A 22,825-nucleotide genomic window follows, 5' to 3' on the forward strand; every position below is an offset into this window, starting at 1 on the left:
TGTACTTACTCAGGGTACCCGCTCCTCGGGGACTCCGCTTTCTCTCTTGATTTCAGATTGCTAAGACGGGATCTGGTACTTGAGGGCCTCTGTCCCTGAATGCTCAGAAGACTCCTTACTGCCTGGATGCGATCGCAGACATGAACACTGTGAGTTCTATTACAGATAGGAACCGGTACTCACTCCACGAGGGCCTATGTTCCTAATCTCTGAAGATTCTCTTCTGTCTAAGACGTTATCGCAGGTACGGAGATTGTGAGTTATTATTTGCAGATTGCATATAGAAACCAGTACTCGCCTATGGCTCCTGTTCCTGAATATACTGAAGACTCTCTGTTGCATAGAAGCCATTACAGATATCTACAATTGTGAGTGTATCATCTACTACTGGTTATGTACCTAGCATACCCAGTCTACTCACTACCTATAGTCTCTCCTTACAGCTCGGCAACCCAGAGATCGCAATTCCAGTATCTGAAGGACTTCAGCCCTTTCATGCACATCAGCTCACTACTGCCACCTCTAGTGGTTCTACTTCCTGTCTAATAAAGAACTATCTGTGTTTGTCTCCATACTCCAGCCTAGCCGGTGGTCCCTCTCAGGATTTCCTCCTGGGGGCGCTGTCATCTGCCATTGGCCCAAGGATTCACCAATTTCCATTAAGTGTTTTTTCCTTACACTATTAGAGCGATATCATACAGACTGCCATTCTGTGGGAGCCAACCCACAACAGATCATTAACTCCGCCTACGCAGTATTACAAACTGCTAGCTCCTCCCCTTGGGGAGCAGCATTGAACAGACAGTGAGCACTAACTCTCGTGTCTCTTGCTCACCAGCTGCAGTCTCAGCACTCTGCGACTGCATGCCAATTTCTCATCCTCCTGGGACACATGGCGTCCTCATTCCACGTCACACCAATGGCCCGCTTGGCCATGAGACTCATGCACTGGCCTTTAAGGTCACAATGGACTCAATCCATTCAGCCCCTGTCGACCATCTCTTGCCTGGTGGAAAAATCAGATCAATATCCTCCAGGGCTTGCCCTTCCAGGCTCCAGGCCCTCAAATCACGCTCACCACCGATGCTTCCAACCTCGGCTGGGGAGCTCATGTGGCCAATCTGCAAACACAAGGATCTTGGTCTCCAGAGGAAGCCAAACACCAAATAAATTTCCTAGAGCTTCGAGCAATCAGATATGCTCTCAGGGCTTTCCAGGATCGCCTCTCAAACCAAGTCATCCTGATTCAGACGGACAACCAGGTGGCTATGTGGTACATCAACAAACAGGGAGGCACAGGCTCCTTCCTTCTGTGTCAGGAAGCTGCGCAAATATGGGTGGAAGCTCTCTCCCATTCGATGTACCTCAGGGCCACCTATTTGCCGGGAGTGGAATTGTGTTGGCAGACAAGCTGAGTCACGTCTTTCAACCGCACAAGTGGTCTCTCAACCCCTCGGTAGCAAACTCCATCTTCCAACAATGTGTATATCTTTGGATAGACCTTTTTGCGTCTCCTCACAACTGCAAAGTAGAGAACTACTGCTTTCTCATTTGCAGCAAACGCTCTCAGCCCAGAGACGCATTCTCCCTTTCATGGGCAACCGGACTGCTCTATGCATTCCCTCCACTTCCTCTTCTCTCGAAGACTCTCGTGAAGTTACGTCAGGACAAGGGAACCATGATCCTGATAGCACCTCACTGGCCACGCCAAGTGTGGTTTCCAATACTTCAGGATATCTCCTTTTGCAGGCGCATTCCCTTAGGAACGGACCCACTTCTGATCACTCAAAACGAAGGGTGCCTACGCCATCCCAATCTTCACGCCTTGTCCCTGATGGCCTTTCTGAACCAGTTTCCCGTGTCTTGATTGCTTCATGGAAGCCTTCCACGAGAATGTCTTACTCTTACAAATGGAAAGGGTTCACGTCATGGTACTGTTCTCAGTCCCTTGACCCTTTTTCCTGTCCAATCCCGAAGTTTCTGGACTATCTCTGGCATCTATCAGAGTCAGTTCTTAAGACTTCTTCCATCAGAATGCATGTCAGTGCGGTAGCCACCTTCCATAAAGGTGTTGGGGATGTCCCTATATCAGTACAACCCCTTGTAACACATTTTTTGAAGGGCTTGCTCCACATCAAGCCTCCACTACGTCCTCCGGCCCCTTCTTGGGACCTTAATCTGGTTTTAGGTCGGCTCATGAAACCACCATTCGAGCCTCTTCACTCTTGTGAACTTCGACATCTCACATGGAAAGTGATTTTCCTTTTGGCTATCACTTCAGCTCGCAAAGTTAGTGAATTACAGGCCCTAGTTACCTATCCGCCGTACACTAAACTTCTGCAGGACCGGGCAGTACTCCGCACTCACCCTAAATTCTTACCTAAGGTAGTTTTGGATTTTCATCTCAATCAATCCATCATACTACCTACCTTTTTTCCCAGGCCCCATGCCAATCCAGGAGAACAGGCTCTGCATACCCTTGACTGTAAACAGGCTCTAGCATTCTTCCTAGACTGTACAGCTGCCCACAGGGAAAGCACTCAATTGTTTGTTTCTTTCCATCCTAACAAGTTAGGGAAGCCTGTGGGTAAGCAGACTCTCTCCTCCTGGTGGACTGAATAGCCTTTTGTTTATCAGCAAGCGGGCATTCCATTTCAAGACCGTGTTAAAGCACACTCTGTGAGGGCCATGGCGACTTCAGTAGCACACATGTGATCGGTGCCGCTTCCTGACATTTTCAGGGCTGCAACCTGGAGTTCTCTCCACACCTTTGCAGCCCACTATTGCTTGGACAAAGCCGGAAGACAAGATTCTATCTTCGGCCAGTCTGTCCTTCGTAACCTATTTACAACGTGACGTAACTACACCCTTCCACCTGCCCGGTGGGGTTCAGGATGCACTCTACCAAATTCCACCCCAGTTGTTGTGCCTGTTGCACGCCTTTGGGTACATTTGGTGCATGTTCGGACATCCTCAGCTCGATACTCACCCATATGTGAGGTCTACCATCCTGCTTGTCCTGTGAGAAAGCAAATGTTGCTTACTTGTAACAGGTGTTCTCACAGGACAGCAGGATGTTAGTCCTCATGAAACCCGCCACCCCGCGGTATTGGGTTCATAACGTTTTATTATTTTATTTTTCAGCACTGCCTATAGCTTTTAAATAAGACTGAAGGGGGACCCCTGCTGGCTGCAGGGTTAATGCCATGCTGGGCATGCCCAGTAGGGGCCAGTCAAAGTTCTGGAAACTTTGACAGAAGTTTTCAGTGATTGGGCTCCATCTTGTGATGTCACCCATTTGTGAGGACTAACATCCTGCTGTCCTGTGAGAACACCTGTTACAGGTAAGCAACATTTGCTTTACTTGAGTACTTGCCCTTTGAAAATGTTAAGTGCCTGCAGAATTCACAGGTGCAAACTTTCTGCTGAGAAGTACATGCAGGAATAGCCCCAGCACTACCCTGCCTCCAGTTCCTCCTCTTTTTCCTCATAATTTTGGAAGAAATTTTTGGAAGGAATGTTTCTGTGAGTATAAAAATGTTTGTTGAAAAACCTTCCAGAAATTGCCCCCATTGTTAATAAAATCTAGTTTGATGCCTACTCATTTCTACAGATATAGGTTATGCCATTTGACTCTAGCCACTATTGGCTGTGATATTCTCTGCATTTTATCTTTAACATTGACTTCCTTTTTGTTCTTTTTTGTTTAGTATGATGAGTGCAAAATATATTTGCATTTCCGTCGCTTGCCACATGAACTTCGATGCCGTGTTCTTGAACATCTACATAATAAGTTTAAAGGAAAATGGTTTGATGAAAGAAAAATACTTGAAGAGATTTCAGAGTCATTGAGACTGGTGTGTTGAAATAATGTCAATTAGAGTCTGATTCACTAAGATTTTTTTACATTTTGTGTCTATGGAAAAAAGAGCATAATGAATCAGGCCATTAATGCATGGTAGCAAAGAGTTCTTCAAAGTTTACTAGAAATACTGACCATGGCATATAGGTGTTAAGACGTTAGTGCTGTGTAAGACAAATAATGAGACCGCAATCATCTCCTGCAGATATAGGTGTAAAGTCTAGGCATTTACTGTATAATAAAGAATAAAGGGAAGATGGGGTATTTATTCACCAAGCAGAAGACCATCTTGCCACCACTTACCTTTTCACTGACATTTTTATTATACCAAATATTTTGAAACATAAACCAGAAATGAATCCAACAGCTAATTGCTAGACATTGCTCTATAGTTTCACTTACTTAGGAATTTGATTTACTAAGCTATTTTCCCATAGACAGAGAAAAGCATTAATAAACCAGATTCTTGGTCTTCCTTATTGATCAGGTGCATTCTGCTTCATTTAGAGCACTAACCATTCAAAAGTTAACTTTTCATGAAAGTACAGTTCTTGAGGTTAAAACAAGAGATAAAGTAGGATCTATGGGACTGGAACAGGACAGGAAAATGGATAGACTAGATGGGCTTTTCAGTCATCTGCAATTTGTAATATTTTTATCCCAGGACAAGCAAGATGCTAGTCCTCACATATGGGTGACATCATTAACGGAGCCCTAGCACGGGAAAAACCTCTGTCAAAGTTTCTAGAAACTTTTGACTGGCCCTGTGAGGCCACTGAGCATGCCCAGCATGCTATGATATCCTCTGCCACGGGTGTCTCACTTCAGTCTTCGTTTTTCCGCGCCGCTGGATAGCAGCACGGACACCGGAGCCCCCTGAGAGTACTCTCAGTTTTCTATAATAACATAGTTGTTTTTCACAAATTCTCCCTCACGGGATCTCACTTGTCTCACCTCACCGGCTGGTGTAGTAACTTAGCGTTAGTTTTTGAATAAACGCTATTTCATTTTTCAGTCATCGACGGCCGTCGATGATACCATGGCGTCGGGGTTTAAAAAATGCCCGACTTGCAATCGAACATTGTCGGTTACCGATCCGCACTTAGAGTGCGTTCGATGTTTGGGTGATCAACACGATATTTCATCGTGTGAAAAATGCCAAGAAACGACACCCAAAGGACGAAAACTGCGCCATGAAAAGATCCAGCAACTCTTCAGCTTGCAGTTAATTCCCTCTCCATCCACTTCCAAGAAGTCCTCACCAGTAGGTGCTCCTCAAAAAGTTTTGTTAAAAAAGCGCCAATTGGAGACTTCAGAAGGAAAATCCTCGCCTACGCCTTCGACATCATCGATACACTCAGTGGTAGAGGTAAGGCCCAAACATAAACATCGCCACCGACATGCCTCGGCCTTACCTTCGACACCTATCCGTGAGGAACCGATCGAAAAGCGGCCTAAACGTACCAATACTTCGATGCCTGATAGGCCTACCAAGGCAGATACACCGCAAACAGCATCGTCTCCACCTTCACCGCTGTCTGCTCCGATGCCGCAGAACTTAAACCGCATTTATAAAGGAAGCAGTCCTACAGGCTATAAAGGAAAGTTTACCGGTGCCTGCACCGATGCCGGCAACATCGCTGATGCCGGTGACATCTGACTTGTCTAAGACGTCACCGATGCTGGCACAACTAGTGCCGATGACTGAGTTACCAACGACACTGATTCCGGGAAATATCCCGATATCGGGCACCGTCCCGATGCCGGTTACTGTCCCAATGCCGGTCACCGTCTCGGTGCCAAACACCATCCAGTTCACAAGCACTGCAACGGATTCTTTCCTGAAACCAGGATCCTTTCTGATACCGAGGGATATATCGATGCAGCGTACAACAGCTTTCTCATCGATATCTACATCGAGGCCTTCTATTTCTTCCAGTATGGCATCGTTGTTACCCTCAAATCAGATTCAGACATCTACGATGACGCGTACCGGATTTTTCTCGATGCCATCAGTTCCTGATCCAACCTCCACGATGCCATCGATGCCACAGACAACATTGTCGATGCCAGGTCCTTCTGGGGATACAGTATCGGCTGAATCGGCCTTCTATTCAGCAATCCATAAAAAATATCAAGATTTACTGGATTCTTTACTGGCAAATCCAGTAGAACAGGACTCTTCTCCTCCAGAACCCATTCCAGGACCATCTAGGGTGGTTCCTCCTTCTGCTCCTGGGAAAACACGACCACACACTCCAGATTATGACACATGGAGTGATTCACAGTCAGACACTTCTGAAACCTTTATGTCTGATCCTTCTCCACCACACCCAAGAAAGCAGTCCCCACCAGAGGACCTTACCTTTTCTGCCTTTGTTCAAGATATGGCTGACTCTATCCCTTTCAAGTTAGAGTCTGAGCAGGATCTACGTCATCAGACCCTTGAGATATTGCAATACCTATACATGATTTTCTCCTTCAACTTCAACATAGAATGTGGGAACATCCATGTTCAGTTCTTCCCATGAATAAAAGAATGGACTCAACATACTTAGTCCAATCTGCACCAGGATATCAAAAATCTCAATTACCACATACTTCAGTGGTGGTTGAATCCGCACAGAAGAAAGCAAAGAGAACAAGAGTGCATTCTTCTAATCCTTCTGGGAAAGACAACAGTTTTCTGGATAATCTAGGTTGTAAGGTATTCCAGGGTGCTATGCTAAATTCCAGAATAGCAGCTTATCAGCTATATAACACCCAATACCAACGAAACCTCTGGAAGCAGATGGAGGATTTCATTCCATCTCTCCCCCAAGAATACAGAGAGTCAGCACAAAACCTCGTCCACAAGGCTTTTGAAGCTGGAAAACATGAGGTACGAGCTGCATACGATTCTTTTGAGACATCATCCAGAATTGCAGCTTCAGGGATAAGTGCCAGAAGGTTGGCCTGGCTTAAGGCATCCGACCTTAGGCCAGAGGTCCAAGAGAAATTAGTGGACCTCCCATGCGCAGGAGACAATTTATTTGGCACAAAAGTCCAAGAAGCAGTCTCCCAACTGAAAGAACATAATGAGGCCTTAAGACAGCTCTCCTCCTTACCTCATGAATCGACTTTCCATGCTGTTCGTCGAACCCAAAGGAGGGAAAAGAGGAAGCCCTATTATGGTTGAAAACGATTCTACCCTCCTCCAAACAGGCCTAGACAATCAAGGCCTCAGCACAGACCTCAGCCTCGTCAGCAGAGAGTGCCCAGGGCCCAGCCTGCTACTCAAACAGGTCCTGCGGCGGGCTTTTGAAGGTATCTCCAGGGAACTCAGACCCTCACGAAATCCTCGACTAGAACTCCCTGTAGGTGGCAGATTATCCAAATTTTACAACACTTGGATAACACTAACAACAGATCAGTGGGTTCTGTCCATAATATCTCGAGGATATCAACTCAACTTCCTCTCAATTCCAATAGATTTTCCACCAAGTCGCATTCATCCCAACGAAACTCATATTTCTCAACTTCAAATAGAATTATCTACCCTTCTGAGATCCAGGGCTATAGAACCGGTGCCCCGGTCTCAGCAGGGGAGAGGATTCTACTCCCGATATTTTCTCATTCCAAAGAAAACAGGAGGCCTACGTCCCATCCTAGACCTCAGAAATCTCAACAAATTTCTCAAAAAAGAAAAGTTCAGGATGGTCTCTCTAGGCACCATGCTTCCACTTCTCCAAAAAGAAGATTGGCTCTGTTCTCTGGATCTCCAAGATGCTTACGCTCACATCCCAATATTTCCTCCTCACCGCAAATATCTGCGCTTCATGGTGGGTCATCAACACTTCCAATACAGAGTACTGCTGTCGGACTCGCCTCTGCTCCCAGAGTATTCACAAAACGTCTAGCAGTAATATCAGCACACTTGCACAAGCAAGGTGTCCATGTCTTTCCATATCTAGACGACTGGTTCATCAGGAGTCAATCTCAACAAGGAACAATAACTTCTCTCAACCAGACAATTGCTCTACTTCACTCCACGGGATTCCTCATCAATTATCAAAAATCCCATCTCACACCGTCTCCCCTGCTCCAATTCATAGGAGCAGACCTGGACACCACACTTGCAAAAGCCTTTCTACCCGAAGACAGAGCAGAAACACTATCCTTGCTAGCAAACTTGATCCACTCAAAGACACAAGCAACAGCTCATCAGTTTCTAACCTTACTAGGCCACATGGCCTCCACAGTTCATGTCACTCCTATGGCAAGACTAGCCATGAGGGTAACTCAATGGACTTTAAGATCTCAATGGATCCAAGCCATTCAACCACTCCTCCAATTCAAGTAACCTACCAGCTATGTTCCTCTCTACTTTGGTGGGCGAACAAGGACAATTTGCGAAAGGGCCTGCCCTTTCAACAACCAGTCCCACAGATAACATTAACTACATATGCATCCACCTTGGGCTGGGGAGCTCACATAGACACTCTCCAGACCCAAGGTACTTGGACAAAACTCGAGGCAACATTTCAAATCAATTTCCTGGAGCTTCGAGCTATACGTTATGCGCTGCATGCGTTCAAGGACTGCCTTTCACACAAGACTGTTCTTATCCAGACGGACAACACAGTAGCCATGTGGTACATCAACAAACAGGGAGGTACAGGCTCGTATCTCCTGTGTCAAGAAGCTGCACAGATATGGGCCTAGGCCCTCACACATTCATTATTTCTCCGGGCCACTTATCTAGCAGGCATTCACAATGTAGTGGCAGATCGACTCAGTCGTCAGTTCCAACCACACGAATGGTCCCTGGATCCCTCAGTAGCGACCAGGATTTTTCAGTGTTGGGGGTCAACCGACAATAGACCTCTTTGCATCACATCTGAATCACAAAGTGGACAAGTTCTGTTCCCTACACAAACACAGGAATCAACCAGCCAAGGACGCCTTTGCTTGTCAGGCCTTCTCTACGCATATCGTCCAATACCGCTCATAACCAAAACTCTTGTGAAACTACAACAGGACAAGGGGTCCATGATACTCATAGCCCCGTATTGGCCTCAACAAGTGTGATTTCCCACACTTCTAGACCTCTCAGTCAGGGATCCAATACGTCTGGGAGTAGCTCCCAATCTCATCACACATCTAGACCAAGTCCTCCTAGGTCTCAACAAAGACCTCAACAGAGACAGCAGCGGTCTGCTAGGCCCCAACCAGCTCTTCAGACAGGACCTGCCTCAGGTTTTTTAAATTCAATTCAGAGAACAGGGCCTATACTCCAATCTCCAAACCACCTTACCAGTTGGCGGAAGAATATCCCAATTTTACAAAGAGTGGACATCATGTTGCGGTCCCGGGCTGTGCCCCGGTCTCTCCACCTACCTTGGGGGCGGCCCGGGCCGTTTCAAGCCTTCCCCGGGTCGTTTCTTCTAGGCCCCGGGCCTGCAGGCCCTCCAGCGCGTCTCTCCCTCCTCGGGAGAGACGCCGACGTGGCTGGCCCTGCCCCCTGATGCGCGCGCGGGGAGGAGCCCCGTTTAAAGGGGCCAGCGCGGGAAAATCCTCAGCTGAACCAATGATGACGTCAGATGCCCTCAGGGTACAAGTACCCTGCAACTAGCCTCTCTTCTTTGCCTTGCAACAAGGTTCCTGGTTTTTACCTGTGGTTGCTGCGTTCCTGATTGTCTTCGTCCCGCTTCTGCCTGCTCCCCTTGCTGTTGATTCTTCTGGCTCTGACCCCTTGGATTGGCTTTGGACCGTGCTCTGGTTCTGACCCCTTGGACTGGCTTTGGACCATGCTCTGGCTCTGACCCCTTGGACTGGCTTTGGACCGTGCTCTGGCTCTGACCCCTTGGACTGGCTTTGGACCGTGCTCTGGCTTCGACCCTTGGATTGGCTGCGGACCGCCCTCTGGATACGAACCCCTGGACTGGCTTCGGACCATCTTTGGTCTCCGGAGGTGCCAGCCGTCTGGAACCCACGACCTGCAGGAGGCGCCTGCATCCGGACCACCTTCCACCTTCAAGGAGTCGCCTAAGTCCCAGCGGCCGTGTCCCTACGGGCTACTCCTGGGGGGACTTCGGCTTCCAGGGTGAATCTCCAGAAGTCCCAGCGGCCGGACTCCTAAGGGCTCCTCCCGGGGGAGTACCGGTCTCCAGGGCGAAGATTCTTCTTCACCAGGGTTTGACGTCAGCCATCCTTCCAGTAGGTATGGAGTCTTTGGTCGCATAAGACTTCACCCTAGTCCCGTATGTCAACCTGCTCCGGGTCTCAGAACCGCCTCCTGGTTGGGACGCTTGCTGTGGGCCCTCACAGTACTCCATCTTCTGTCCCAACCGGCTCAAGGGTCCACGAACGTAACAGTTTGCAAGGCCATGGACCCGGCGGACCTAGCCGGCCTGAGAGCCATTCCGGGTATAGCCCAAAGGCTGCAACAACAGCAGTCATGCCTTGACGCCCTGACGACAACGGTTCAGAGGTTAGCTGACCGGGTAGAAGGAGCCACGGCTGCCAGCTCCACGGTACCAGGAACAGGGGCTTCTGCCGCCACTACTGCTCCCATCCAGATGCCGGTACCTTTACGATATTCTGGAGATGCGAAACTATGCCGAGGGTTCTTAAACCAATGCTACATTCGCTTTAATTTGCTTCCGCTTCAATTTCCAACAGACCGTATCAAGATCAGCTTTATTATCTCTCTGCTGGATGGGAAGCCATTGGCATGGGCCTCCAATCTTTTGGAACATCAAGATTCTCGCCTGGACAACTTGGAGCACTTCGTTTCTGCTTTCAGACGGATCTTTGATGAAGCCTCTCGCAAGTCCACTGCTGTCTCGGAGTTACTCCAGTTATGCCAGGGGAACCGTCCGCTGGCAGAATATGCTGCAGAATTCCAAACTCTCGCCACTGAATTGAACTGGGGGAGCGACAGCCTGCACGGCATTTTTTTGGAAAGTCTCTCCCCAAAGCTCCAAGATGAATTGGCGGCCCGGGACCTACCCGATGACTTGGACGCTCTGATCGATCTCGCAGGTCGGATAGACCGTTGCATCCAGCGCCGGTTTCGAGACAAAAAACCGACTTTTAGGCTGGGACTTGTTGAATCTACTCCGCCCCGCAGCAGGAACTCCCAGTCTGGTTCCCTAGAGACCCAGGACATCGAGCCCATGCAGGTGGGTCGGGGGCATCTCTCCCAGGAAGAAAGAAGGAGACACCGCACGCTCGGCCTATGCCTGTATTGTGGTGGCAAGGGTCATTTTCTGGCGCAGTGTAGTGAGCGTCCGGGAAACTCTCGGACCTAGGGACAGCCGGGGAGCTAACCCTAGGTCATACCGCTCCTGACTCCCCATGTCTTGTACCGGTGACCTTAATCCTCCCGGAGGAAGAATTCGACACGCAAGCTCTGATTGACTCAGGAGCAGGGGGTAATTTTATTCTTCAGGAGCTGGTTCAACAACTCCGGATCAAGGTACAACCCCAAAGACCCCCCTCTCCGCGTGTCCTCCATCCAGGGGAAAATATTTCCTGGAGTCATCACCACCCGCACGGAACCTCTCACTCTTCGCACTGGCGTCCTGCACCAAGAGAAGATCTCCTTCTTCATCTTAGAGAGATCTATGCATCCGGTCATCTTGGGCCTACCCTGGCTTCGGAAGCACTCACCCGTGATCGCATGGGACTACCTTCAACTAGCGTCCTGGGGGTCTGCGTGCCTTAATTCCTGCCTAGCCATGGTTGCTCGGCCACCGATTCCTCTCTGGACTACTATGCTGGATTTACCCCCCTACTATCAGGATTATCTTGATGTCTTCTCTAAAGAGAAGGCCGAGATCCTTCCGGAGCATCGCCCCTTTGACTGCGCAATTAATCTTCTCCCGGGGGCCACACCACCACGAGGACGGGTTTACCCGTTGTCCCTCCCGGAGACTCAAGCCATGTTGGCATATATCCAGGAGAACCTGGATCGGGGGTTCATACGACCATCGACATCTCCAGCCGGGGCAGGTTTCTTTTTCGTGGCTAAGAAAGATGGGTCCCTCCGACCCTGTATAGACTACCGAGGCTTGAATAGTACTACCCGGCGGGATCGGTATCCTCTGCCTTTGATCCCAGAACTTTTGGACCAACTACAAGGGGCTAGGATATTTACCAAACTAGACCTTCGCGGGGCTTATAACCTTGTTAGAATTCGTCCAGGAGACGAGTGGAAGACCGCATTCAACACAAGAGACGGACATTATGAATACCGGGTCATGCCCTTCGGTCTCTGCAATGCCCCAGCAGTATTTCAAAACCTCATGAACGAGGTCCTACGAGAGATGTTACACACGTCAGTAATTGTTTACTTAGACGACGTACTAATCTACTCCAAAGATCTACAGACACATCGCCAGGACGTTCGCCGAGTTTTACAGAAGTTACGTGATAATCGACTTTACGCAAAACTTGAGAAATGTTTCTTTGAACAAGAATTGTTACCCTTTTTAGGGTATATTGTATCCTCTACGGGATTTCACATGGATCCCGAAAAGGTCGCTGCCATTAAGGACTGGCCCCAACCAGTGGAGGTGAAGGCGCTACAGAGGTTTCTTGGGTTCGCTAATTTCTACTGGCAATTCATCCCACATTACTCTCAGCTGGTGGCACCCCTGACGGCACTTACCAAGAAGGGATCAGACGCTAAGAATTGGACTACAGCTGCCCTACAGGCCTTCCAGGCATTAAAAGAGGCATTTCTCCAGGATCCATGCCTGCGGCACCCCGATCCCCAACGACAATTTATTGTGGAAGTGGATGCCTCCGACGTGGCCGTCGGGGCTGTTTTAAGTCAAATATCTTCTAGGGGGAAGCTCCTACCCTGTTCCTACTTCTCTCGAAAGTTTTCATCGACAGAGAAAAACTACGGAATAGGGGATAAAGAACTACTAGCCATCAAATTGGCATTCGAAGAGTGGCGCCAGTGGTTGGAGGGGGCCCAACAGCCGGTGATTGTCTATACGGACCATAAAAATTTGGAATACTTATGCCGTGCTCAGCGCCTCAACCCTCGACAGGCCAGGTGGTCTCTATTCTTCAGCCGTTTTGATTTTCGTCTTCACTACCGACCGGCCGATAAGAATGTTCGAGCGGACGCTCTCTCCCATACCGCTGAAATGGAAGATTTGCCAGACCCACCACGGTACATTCTTGATCCGGCCAAAGTACTCCTCGCAGCTACCAACACGGTCCCGACTGGGAAGACTGTGGTACCCCTCAGACTACGGAAAAAGGTCCTCTCCTGGGCACATGACTCTCTAACAGCCGGTCACCCGGGAATAGCCAGGACCCAGGAATTACTCTCTGAATATTACTGGTGGCCCCAATTTAAGAAGGATGTTCGCCTCTACGTCACCTGTGCCCGACAGAAGACTCCCGTCGGTCGCCCCTGGGGCCTTCTTCAGCCTCTGCCGATTCCCACAGAACTATGGACTCACTTATCCACGGATTTTATCGTAGATCTGCCTGCTTCAGAGGGGAAGACTGTGATTTGGGTTGTCATAGATAGATTCTCTAAGATGGCCCACTTTGTGCCTCTCTCCAAACTTCCTTCGGCGCCTGAGCTGGCGAATTTGTTTACGATACATATCTTTCGCCTTCATGGGCTCCCCCTACACATTGCCTCGGACAGAGGTTCTCAATTTACGGCACGATATTGGCGAGTACTGTGTGAAAAGTTCGGGGTTCAGCTTGATTTCACCACCACCTTCCACCACCAAGCTAACGGGCAAGTAGAACGGGTAAACCGGACTTTGAAGGTGTTCCTTTGTGCCTTTGTGGGAGACCTACAAGATGACTGGGTGGCCTTGCTGCCATGGGTGGAATTTTCTTATAATCAACACAAGCATTCTTCCACCGGCAAGTCCCCCTTTTACACAGTCTACGGCAGACGCCTACGGCCTCCCTTACCAGTACCAGTAGATGTGTCATCCCCCACGGTGCAAACCTCTGCCCGACGGTTAAGCCAGATCTGGCATTCCACCCGGAAAAGACTCCAGCGTGCAGCGGTTATCATGAAGAAAGTGGCCGATCGCTTGCGACGGCCAGCTCCAGTGTTTATTCCTGGGGAGAAGGTATGGCTAAGTACTAAATACCTTTGTCTACGGCTTCCTTCGATGAGGTTGGCTCCCAAGTACTTTGGGCCCTTCACAGTTAAAGACAGGATTGGGGCTGTCTCCTATCCCCTTCAACTTCCACGTACCCTCAGGATTCACAACGTTTTCCACGTTTCCTTGTTGAAACCCTTGGTCCTTTCACCGTATCATAAGAAAGCTCTCACACCTGTCACACCTATGGCACAGGAAGATGCCATTTATAAAGTTAAAGACGTACTGGATGTACGGCATCGTCACCGACGTTGGGAGTACCTTCTTTCCTGGGAGGGGTATGGTCCCGAAGAGAATTCCTGGGAACCCGCCATCAATATCCTGGACAAAAACCTCCTCCATCAATTCCATTTGGATCACCCAAGTAAACCCAGACCTCCTGGGAGGGGGCGTAGGAGAGGGGGTACTGTTGCGGTCCCGGGCCGTGCTCCGGTCCCTCCACCTACCTCAGGGGCGGCTTGGGCCGTTTCGAGCCTTCCCCGGGTCGTTTCTTCTAGGCCCCGGGCCTGCAGGCCCTCCACCACGTCTCTCTGATGCGCGCGCGCGGGGAGGAGCCCTGTTTAAAGGGGCCAGTGCGGGAAAATCCTCAGCTGAACCAATGATGATGTCAGACACCCTCAGAGTACAAGTACCCTGCAACTAGCCTCTCTTCTTTGCCTTGCAACAAGGTTCCTGGTTTTTGTCTGTGGTTGCTGCGTTCCTGATTGTCTTTGTCCCACTTCTGCCTGCTCCCCTTGCTGTTGATTCTTCTGGCTCTGACCCCTTAGACTGGCTTTGGACCGTGCTCTGGCTCTGACCCCTTGGACTGGCTTTGGACCGTGCTCTGGCTTTGACCCTTGGATTGGCTGCGGACCGCCCTCTGGATACGAACCCCTGGACTGGCTTTGGACCATCTTTGGTCTCCGACTGCTGAACCAACCTTGGATTACCTACGACCTGCTGGAGGCGCCAGCCGTCTGGAACCCACGACCTGCAGGAGGCGCCTGCATCCGGACCACCTTCCACCTTCAAGGAGTCGCCTAAGTCCCAGCGGCCGTGTCCCTACGGGCTCCTCCTGGGGGGACTTCGGCTTCCAGGGTGAATCTCCAGAAGTCCCAGCGGCCGGACTCCTAAGGGCTCCTCCCGGGGGAGTACCGGTCTCCAGGGCGAAGATTCTTCTTCACCAGGGTTTGTCGTCAACCATCCTTCCAGTAGGTACGGAGTCTTTGGTCACATAAGACTTCACCCTAGTCCCGTATCTCAGCCTGCTCCGGGTCTCCGAACTGCTTCCTGGTTGGGACGCTTGCTGTGGGCCCTCACAGTACTCCATCTTCTGTCCCAACCGGCTCAAGGGTCCACGAACATAACACATCAATAACATCCGATCACTGGGTCCTCTCAATAATACATCAAGGCTATCGCCTCAATTTCACATCACTCCCTCAGGAGTTTCCACCGAATTATCCTCATCTCAACCAAAATCACATACTCCATTTACAAACAGAATTATCCGCTCTTCTGAAAGCCAAGGCTGTGGAGCATGTGCCACACAGCCAGAAGGGCAGAGGATTCTATTCCCGGTATTTCCTCATTCCAAAGAAAACCGGAGGCCTACGTCCCATCCTAGATCTCAGAAATCTCAACAAAGTCTTAAAAAAAGAAAAGTTCAGGATGGTTTCTCTAGGGACCATGCTCCCACTTCTGCAGAAGGGAGATTGGCTTTGTTCTCTGGATCTTCAAGATGCTTATACACACATTCCTATATTCCCTCCTCATCGCAAGTATCTGCGTTTCACAGTAGGACACCAGCATTTGCAATACAGAGTGTTGCCATTCGGCCTCGCCTCAGCTCCCAGAGTATTCACCAAATGCCTGGCAGTGATAGCAGCACACTTACACAAGCAAGGTGTTCATGTCTTCCCTTATCTGGACGATTGGCTCATCAGAAGTCAATCGCAACAAGGAGCAGTAACCTCTCTACATCGCACAATTGCTGTACTTCACAAAATGGGATTTATTTTATTTATTTATTTAAGTTTTTCTATACCGGCATTCGCGATAAAAATCGCATCATGTCGGTTTACAATTAACAAGTAGATAGGGAACAAAAGGCAATAAATAACATTGATCTAAGTAATAATAATAATAAAATAATAGTAATAGTAGTAAAAAACGTTAAACAAGAGAAGGCTAAGGAATGCAGTTACAATAAAACAAGGGAGTAATATAACTTGGATCAGAGAAAAGAAGCAGGGGTTTAAATATATATAACATATACAATTATCTAAAATCCCACACTACTCCTTCTCATCTACTCCATTTCATAGGAGCAGAATTGAACTCCATTACTGCAAACACTTTTCTACCCGAAGATCCGGCAGAAACACTGTCCCTGTTGGCACACTCAATTTACTCATGACAACAAGCGACAGCACATCAGTTTCTCACCTTACTAGGCCACATGGCCTCACAGTTCATGTTACTCCTATGGCAAGACTTGTCATGCGAGTAACCCAATGGACTCTAAGATTACAATGGATCCAAGCCATTCAACCATTACATTATCAAATTCAAGTAACGTCGCACCAACTACGCTCATCACTACGATGGTGGACAGCCAAGGACAATTTACGCAAGGGCCTACCCTTCCAAAAACCAGTCCCACAGATAATGTTAACTACAGATGCATCCACCTTGGGTTGGGGAGCTCACATAAACACTCTCCAAACTCAGGGGACTTGGACAAAACTCGAAGCAACATTTCAAATCAATTTTCTAGAACTTCGAGCTATACGTTATGTGCTGCATGCGTTCAAGGACTGCCTTTCACACAAGACTATTCTGATCCAAACAGACAACACAGTAGCCATGTGGTACATCAACAAGCAAGGAGGTACGGGTTCGTATCTTCTTTGCCAAGAAGCTGCACAGATTTGGGCCTGGGCCTTGAACTACTCGATGTTCCTACAGGCCACTTATCTGGCAGGCATACCCAATGTACTAGCAGATCGACTCAGTCGTCAGTTCCAACCACACGAGTGGGCCTTGGATCCTTCAGTAGCGACCAGGATATTCCAGCGTTGGGGACAACCAACGATAGACCTCTTTGCATCGCATCTGAATCACAAAGTGGACAACTTCTGTTCTCTACACAAACAGAAGAACCAGCCAGCCAAGGACGCCTTTGCTCGCCCTTGGAACTCAAGCCTACTATACGCGTATCCTCAAATACCGCTCATAACAAAAACTCTAGTGAAGCTACAACAGGACAAAGGAACCATGATACTCATAGCCCCATACTGGCCTCGACAAATATGGTTTCCCACACTTCTAGATCTCTCAGTCAGGGATCCAATTCGTCTGGGAGTAGCTCCCACTCTCATAACTCAAGATCAGGGTCGGTTGCGACATCCCAACCTTCAATCCCTATCCCTGACAGCATGGATGTTGAAAGCTTGATCTTACAACCACTCAATCTTTCAACCAATGTTTCTCAAGTGCTTATAGCTTCACATAAACCTTCCACACGAAAGAATTATTCTTTCAAATGGAAAAGATTTACTTTGTGGTGCAGACAAAACCATATTGATCCTTTTATTTGCCCCACTACTTCTCTTCTAGACTACTTATACCATCTTTCACACTCTGGTCTTCAGACTTCATCCATCAGAGTACATTTGAGTGCAATCTCAGCTTACCATAATAAGATGGGAGATGCACCCATATCCACACAACCTCTTGTCAGTAGATTTATGAGAGGTTTAACTCACCTTAAACCGCCAATTCGGCCTCCAGTCACAGAATGGGATCTAAATCTGGTTTTAACAGGATTAATGCGTTCTCCTTTCGAACCCATACATTCCTGTGATTTTAAATTTCTCACATGGAAGACTATCTTCCTCATAGCCATTACATCAGCTAGAAGAGTTAGTGAGTTACAAGCACTTGTCACATATGAACCTTATACAAAGTTCCTACATGACAGAGTGGTACTCGGTACACATCCAAAATTCCTTCCCAAGGTAGTTACGGAATTCTACTTAAATCAATCCATAGTTTTACCCACATTCTTTCCAAGACCTCATTCTCACCAAGGGGAAAGAGCTTTACACACTTTGGACTGTAAACGTGCATTGTCCTTTTATTTAAACCGCACTTCAGCCCTCAGAAAATCCAATCAACTCTTTGTTTCCTATGATCCAAATAAACCGGGTAAAGCAGTGGGTAAACATACTCTATCCAACTGGCTAGCAGATTGCATACAGTTTTGCTATGAAAAAGCAGCCCTTCCTCTCCAAGGGCGAATAAAGGCACATTCAGTACAAGCAATGTCAACCTCAGTAGCACACTTTCGTTCAGTGCCAATCATTGACATATGTAAAGCAGCAACATGGAGTTCTCTTCACACCTTTGCAGTTCATTACTGTCTGGACAAACAAGGATGACAAGATTCAGCCTACGGACAATCTGTCTTAAAGAACTTGTTTCCAGTTTAATCCCAACTCCTTCTACATCCAATGTTCTGTGATCTTCAGCTGACTCATTTCCACAACAACACATCACTGCTACCTTCATGGACAATGACTCAGCCTCTAGCTTGCTAATCACCCAAATGTGAGGACTAGCATCCTGCTTGTCCTGGGATAAAGCAAAATTGCTTACCTTGTAATAGTGTTATCCCAGGACAGCAGGATGTAGTCCTCACGAAACCCACCCGCCACCCCGTGGAGTTGGGTATGTTACCTTTTATTATTTTATTTGCTAAAGCTTATTGCTACATACGAGACTGAAGTGAGACCCCTGCAGCAGGGAATATCAGGGCATGCTCAGTAGCCCCAGGCTGCCAGTCAAAAGTTTCTAGAAACTTTGACAGAAGTTTTTCCCGCACTAGGGCTCCGTTACTGACATCACCCATATGTGAGGACTACATCCTGCTGTCCTGGGATAACACCTATTACAAGGTAAGCAATTTTGCTTTCCTCTCTCTCTCTTCCAGACACAGATACATATATACATACACACACACATGCACATACATACACAACCTTTCCACTCTGTCTCCCAGACACAAATGCAAACTCTCTCTCTCTCCCAGATACAAATGCAAACTCTCTCACTCTCTCCCAGACACAGACACACAGAAAACCCACTTTCTCTCTCTGACACAGACATACACCCATACATACACAATCCTTCCTCTCTCTCCCAGACACAAAGACAGACACAACCTTCCACTCTCTCCCAGACACAGACACACAACCTTCCATTCTCTCTCTGACACACACACACATACACACACACACACAAAACTCTTCTACTTTCTCTCTGTCCCAGACACAGACATATAATCCTTCCTCTCTCATATACACACACATTCACTATTACACATGCAGAATATAAACATACTCCCACCAAATACAGAAAAAAGAAACCATAAAGTTTAAGTAGAAATGTGCAAACAAAACTGAACTGGAAACCGCAACAAGCCAGACTCTGTTGCAGTACAATCACCATCATTCCTCAGAATAGTGAGAATACATTAACAATGAAATCAAGAAATAGAAATCATAATAGTAAAACCATACTAATAAAAGACAATTTCACACAACTGACAAAGAGAACATCCAATAATTAAAAATGCATATGGTTATGGTTAACTTTATTTATATGTCAAACACCAAAGGAATGCAAAGAATTTAAAGGTCCAAACTTTAATTTCTTGCAAAGGAATAATTTTGTTTTATTTTCAATGCGGCAACTCCATTGCTCAAATGCCAAACTGAAATAGTTCTTTTTTTAGGGTCCCCCAACACGGACCCTGTGTTTCGCCCGAAGGCTGCATCGGGAGGGACAGAATAAATTTAAGAAAGTGAAATATAAAAAAACTAAAAATTACACTTTTATAGAAACTAGACCAAGAGAGAGTACATAATGTCAATGTTTATGCCGATAAAGCATACCTTTAAATGCGTAGTGGGATTCATACAGTTGACAAGGCAAGGAGAGTGGAAGGGATTGACAGAACTTGGCGTTTAAAGCAGACTGTTTTGGTGCGAGATTTTTACACCAATCAGAGCAGAGGAAATCTGACCAATCAGAGAACAGATAAACAATACAGTAATAAAACCGAACATAGTATAACTGGTTATATGAAATATTGCCACTCGGTTCGAAAGGAACAAAAGTGGATTTTTAAATTAGATTGTCTTCATCCTAAGGGTTTAAATAATGAAATAGACTGGCAATATTTCATATAACCAGTTATACTATGTTCGGCTAATTTCTTGTCTATCACACTGAATAGGCAATTTACATGTGGTGTGTTGTATTATCGCGTTGCACATGTACAGCATTGCACTTCATTTTATACAGTGCATGTAGATTAGTGCGTGGTGCATTATTTTTCTAGTTTATATATACTGGCTTCCTGTAGCTGCCTCTTTGAGGGTGTGCAAGCATTTGGAGAGAGAGGAGAGTATGTGTGTTGGTGGTAGTTGGTTGGAGGTAGTTATCGATGTCTGAACACGGTGTACTGTGACTTGTTTATCGTGTTTTCCTTTCCCTTGGTCTATTGACTTGATCTGTGTGTGTGAAAGTTTTTGTTAGTTTGTCCTGTTTGTCTGTCTTTGTGTTTGGGTGAGGTGGAGGTAGAATGGTGAGGCGTGGTGGTGAGGTGTCAAGGTGAGGCTGAGGAGGAGTGGTGGTAAGGCATGGCGGTCAGGCGGAAGAATGGTGAGGTGAGGTGTGGTGGTGAGGAGGAGAGGTGAGGTGTGCTGAGGAGGAGGAGTGGTGAGGAGTGGTGATGAGTTGGAGGAGGAGTGGTGAGGTTTATATTCAGACAACAACCAACAAGGTCTGAATTGCACAGGCTGGGTAAACAAGAGTGTGAGTAGCTTGCTTATTATGGCGGTTACTACCCCTAAACAATTAAGCTGGATACTTTACTTTGATGCAGCTCCAGCACTGCATCAATGGCAGGAGGGAAGGAAATTAGAACCAAAAAGTTACCAATAAGAGCCAAGAGTAACATATAAGTATGAGAAAAAAAAGAGTGAAAGCTTTCTGGGCAGACTGGATGGGCCATTTGGTGGTCTTCTGCCATCATTTCTATGTTTCTACGTCTATGTTTCTATAGGAGAGGATGGAGTGTGAGAAGCAGGGGGAGAGAGGATAGGAGATTTATGAAGAGGGGGAGGAGTGGAGGAAGGAGGATGAGGGTAGGAGTACTAGGGGAAGGAGGAGGAGGAAGGACAGGGACAGGAGTAGAAATAGGGAGGGGGCAAGGGTTAGGAGGAGGTGGGAGGGGGAAAACGATAGGCAGGTGAGTCTGGTGTGAGGAAGACAATAGACTAGGGATAGACAGAGAGGGCAAAGGGGAGAAGAGTCGGTAGGGTTGGGGGGGGAGAAAGCGAGGGGAGAGAGGAGTACGAGCAAGAGAGAGGAAAGGGAGGACACCTTTCCGGAAGTGGAAGTGGCACCCCTTTCAGGCAGCAGGGCACATTCTTCTCAGGGCATTGACGTTCAGCCCACAGGACAACGAAATGATCATAACTGAGGTCCTGGAAAATTATGCTATGCTGTTCGGCAACCATGTGGCCAAGACCTCAAGAGCAGCCAAGGGCCAGATCTGGTGCACCATCGGCCAGGAAATCTCAAGGCACAGCAGCGTGAAACGCAATGGGCAGCAGGTGGCTCACAGATACCAAGACATAAAGACCCAGTTAAAGACCAAGGTGGAGAACTGCAACAGGTACATCTGACAGACCGGTGGCGGAGCCCCTTGTTAGATTGTGCTGACGCCCATGGAGGAGCGCCTAGTGCATCAGCTGGGACCATGAAGGTTCAAGGGCATGGCAGAGCGGCTGGACACCATGCAAGTCGTAGCCAGTAAGTTCACCTTACCTGTAAATGGCAAGGCTGCTACAGTTGTAAAGATCGGCATAAGATGTTCATATTGATTCACATACAATCTGCACATAGAAACATAGAAATGACGGCAGAAGAAGACCATTCGGCCCATCCAGTCTGCCCAGTAAGCTTCACACTTCTTTCCTTTCATACTTATCTGTTTCTCTTGGCTCTTAGAAACCCTTGGTTCTATTTCCCTTTCACCCCCACCATTAATGCAGAGAGCAGTGATGGAGCTGCATTCAAGTGAAATATGAAATATCAAGCTTGATTAGTTAGTGGTAGTAACCGCCGCAACAAGCAAGCTACACCCATACTTATCTGTTTAACCAGACTATATTATTCAGCCCTTATTGGTTGTTTTTCTTCTCCCCTGCCGTTGAAGCAGATAGCTATGCTGGATATGAGTGAAGTATTAGATTTTCTTCTCCCCTGCCGTTGAAGCAGAGAGCTATGCTGGATATGCGTGAACTATTAGTTTTTCTTCTCCCCTGCCGTTGAAGCAGAGAGCTATACTGGATATGCGTGAAGTATTAGTTTTTCTTCTCCCTTGCCGTTGAAGCAGAGAGCTATGCTGGATATACATTGAAAGTGAAGTATCCATTGAAAGCCACATTAACTATCAACAAATATTGAATAAGCCTAATTATTGGTAATACCTATAGCCTATGAACTCTCTGTTAATTTTATATACTCTTGCCCACCCATGTTTTTTTTTTTTTTTTAAATTTAATTTGGAGATGGTAGCCCTCCATCCTTCCGCTCCGTGAAGGTGGAACACCAACCACTGGCCACTGGCATCCCGCTCCGTGAATGCCTCTGTGGCTACTGCCGCTCCGTGCAGTGTTTTGCTGCCTCCTCTTTATACGCGTCCTCTAGACCTGATGGATCCACAATGTTTATCCCACGCCCCTTTGAAGTCCTTCACAGTTTTGGACTT

The 22,825-nt window shown here is 47.5% G+C and overlaps 1 protein-coding gene across 1 annotated transcript in view; it reads left to right on the forward strand.

Moving 5' to 3' along the window:
• LOC115088675 (potassium/sodium hyperpolarization-activated cyclic nucleotide-gated channel 4-like) overlaps positions 1-22,825 on the forward strand; it is a 194,575-nt gene that overhangs the window by 138,295 nt on the left and 33,455 nt on the right. The window contains exon 8 of the mRNA XM_029596934.1: positions 3,711-3,857. Coding sequence (XP_029452794.1) covers positions 3,711-3,857 — 147 coding nt within the window. The remainder of the gene's footprint in view (positions 1-3,710; positions 3,858-22,825) is intronic.

This window comes from Rhinatrema bivittatum, chromosome 3, assembly GCF_901001135.1.
Source record: "Rhinatrema bivittatum chromosome 3, aRhiBiv1.1, whole genome shotgun sequence".
In the NCBI taxonomy this organism is placed as follows: domain Eukaryota; kingdom Metazoa; phylum Chordata; class Amphibia; order Gymnophiona; family Rhinatrematidae; genus Rhinatrema; species Rhinatrema bivittatum.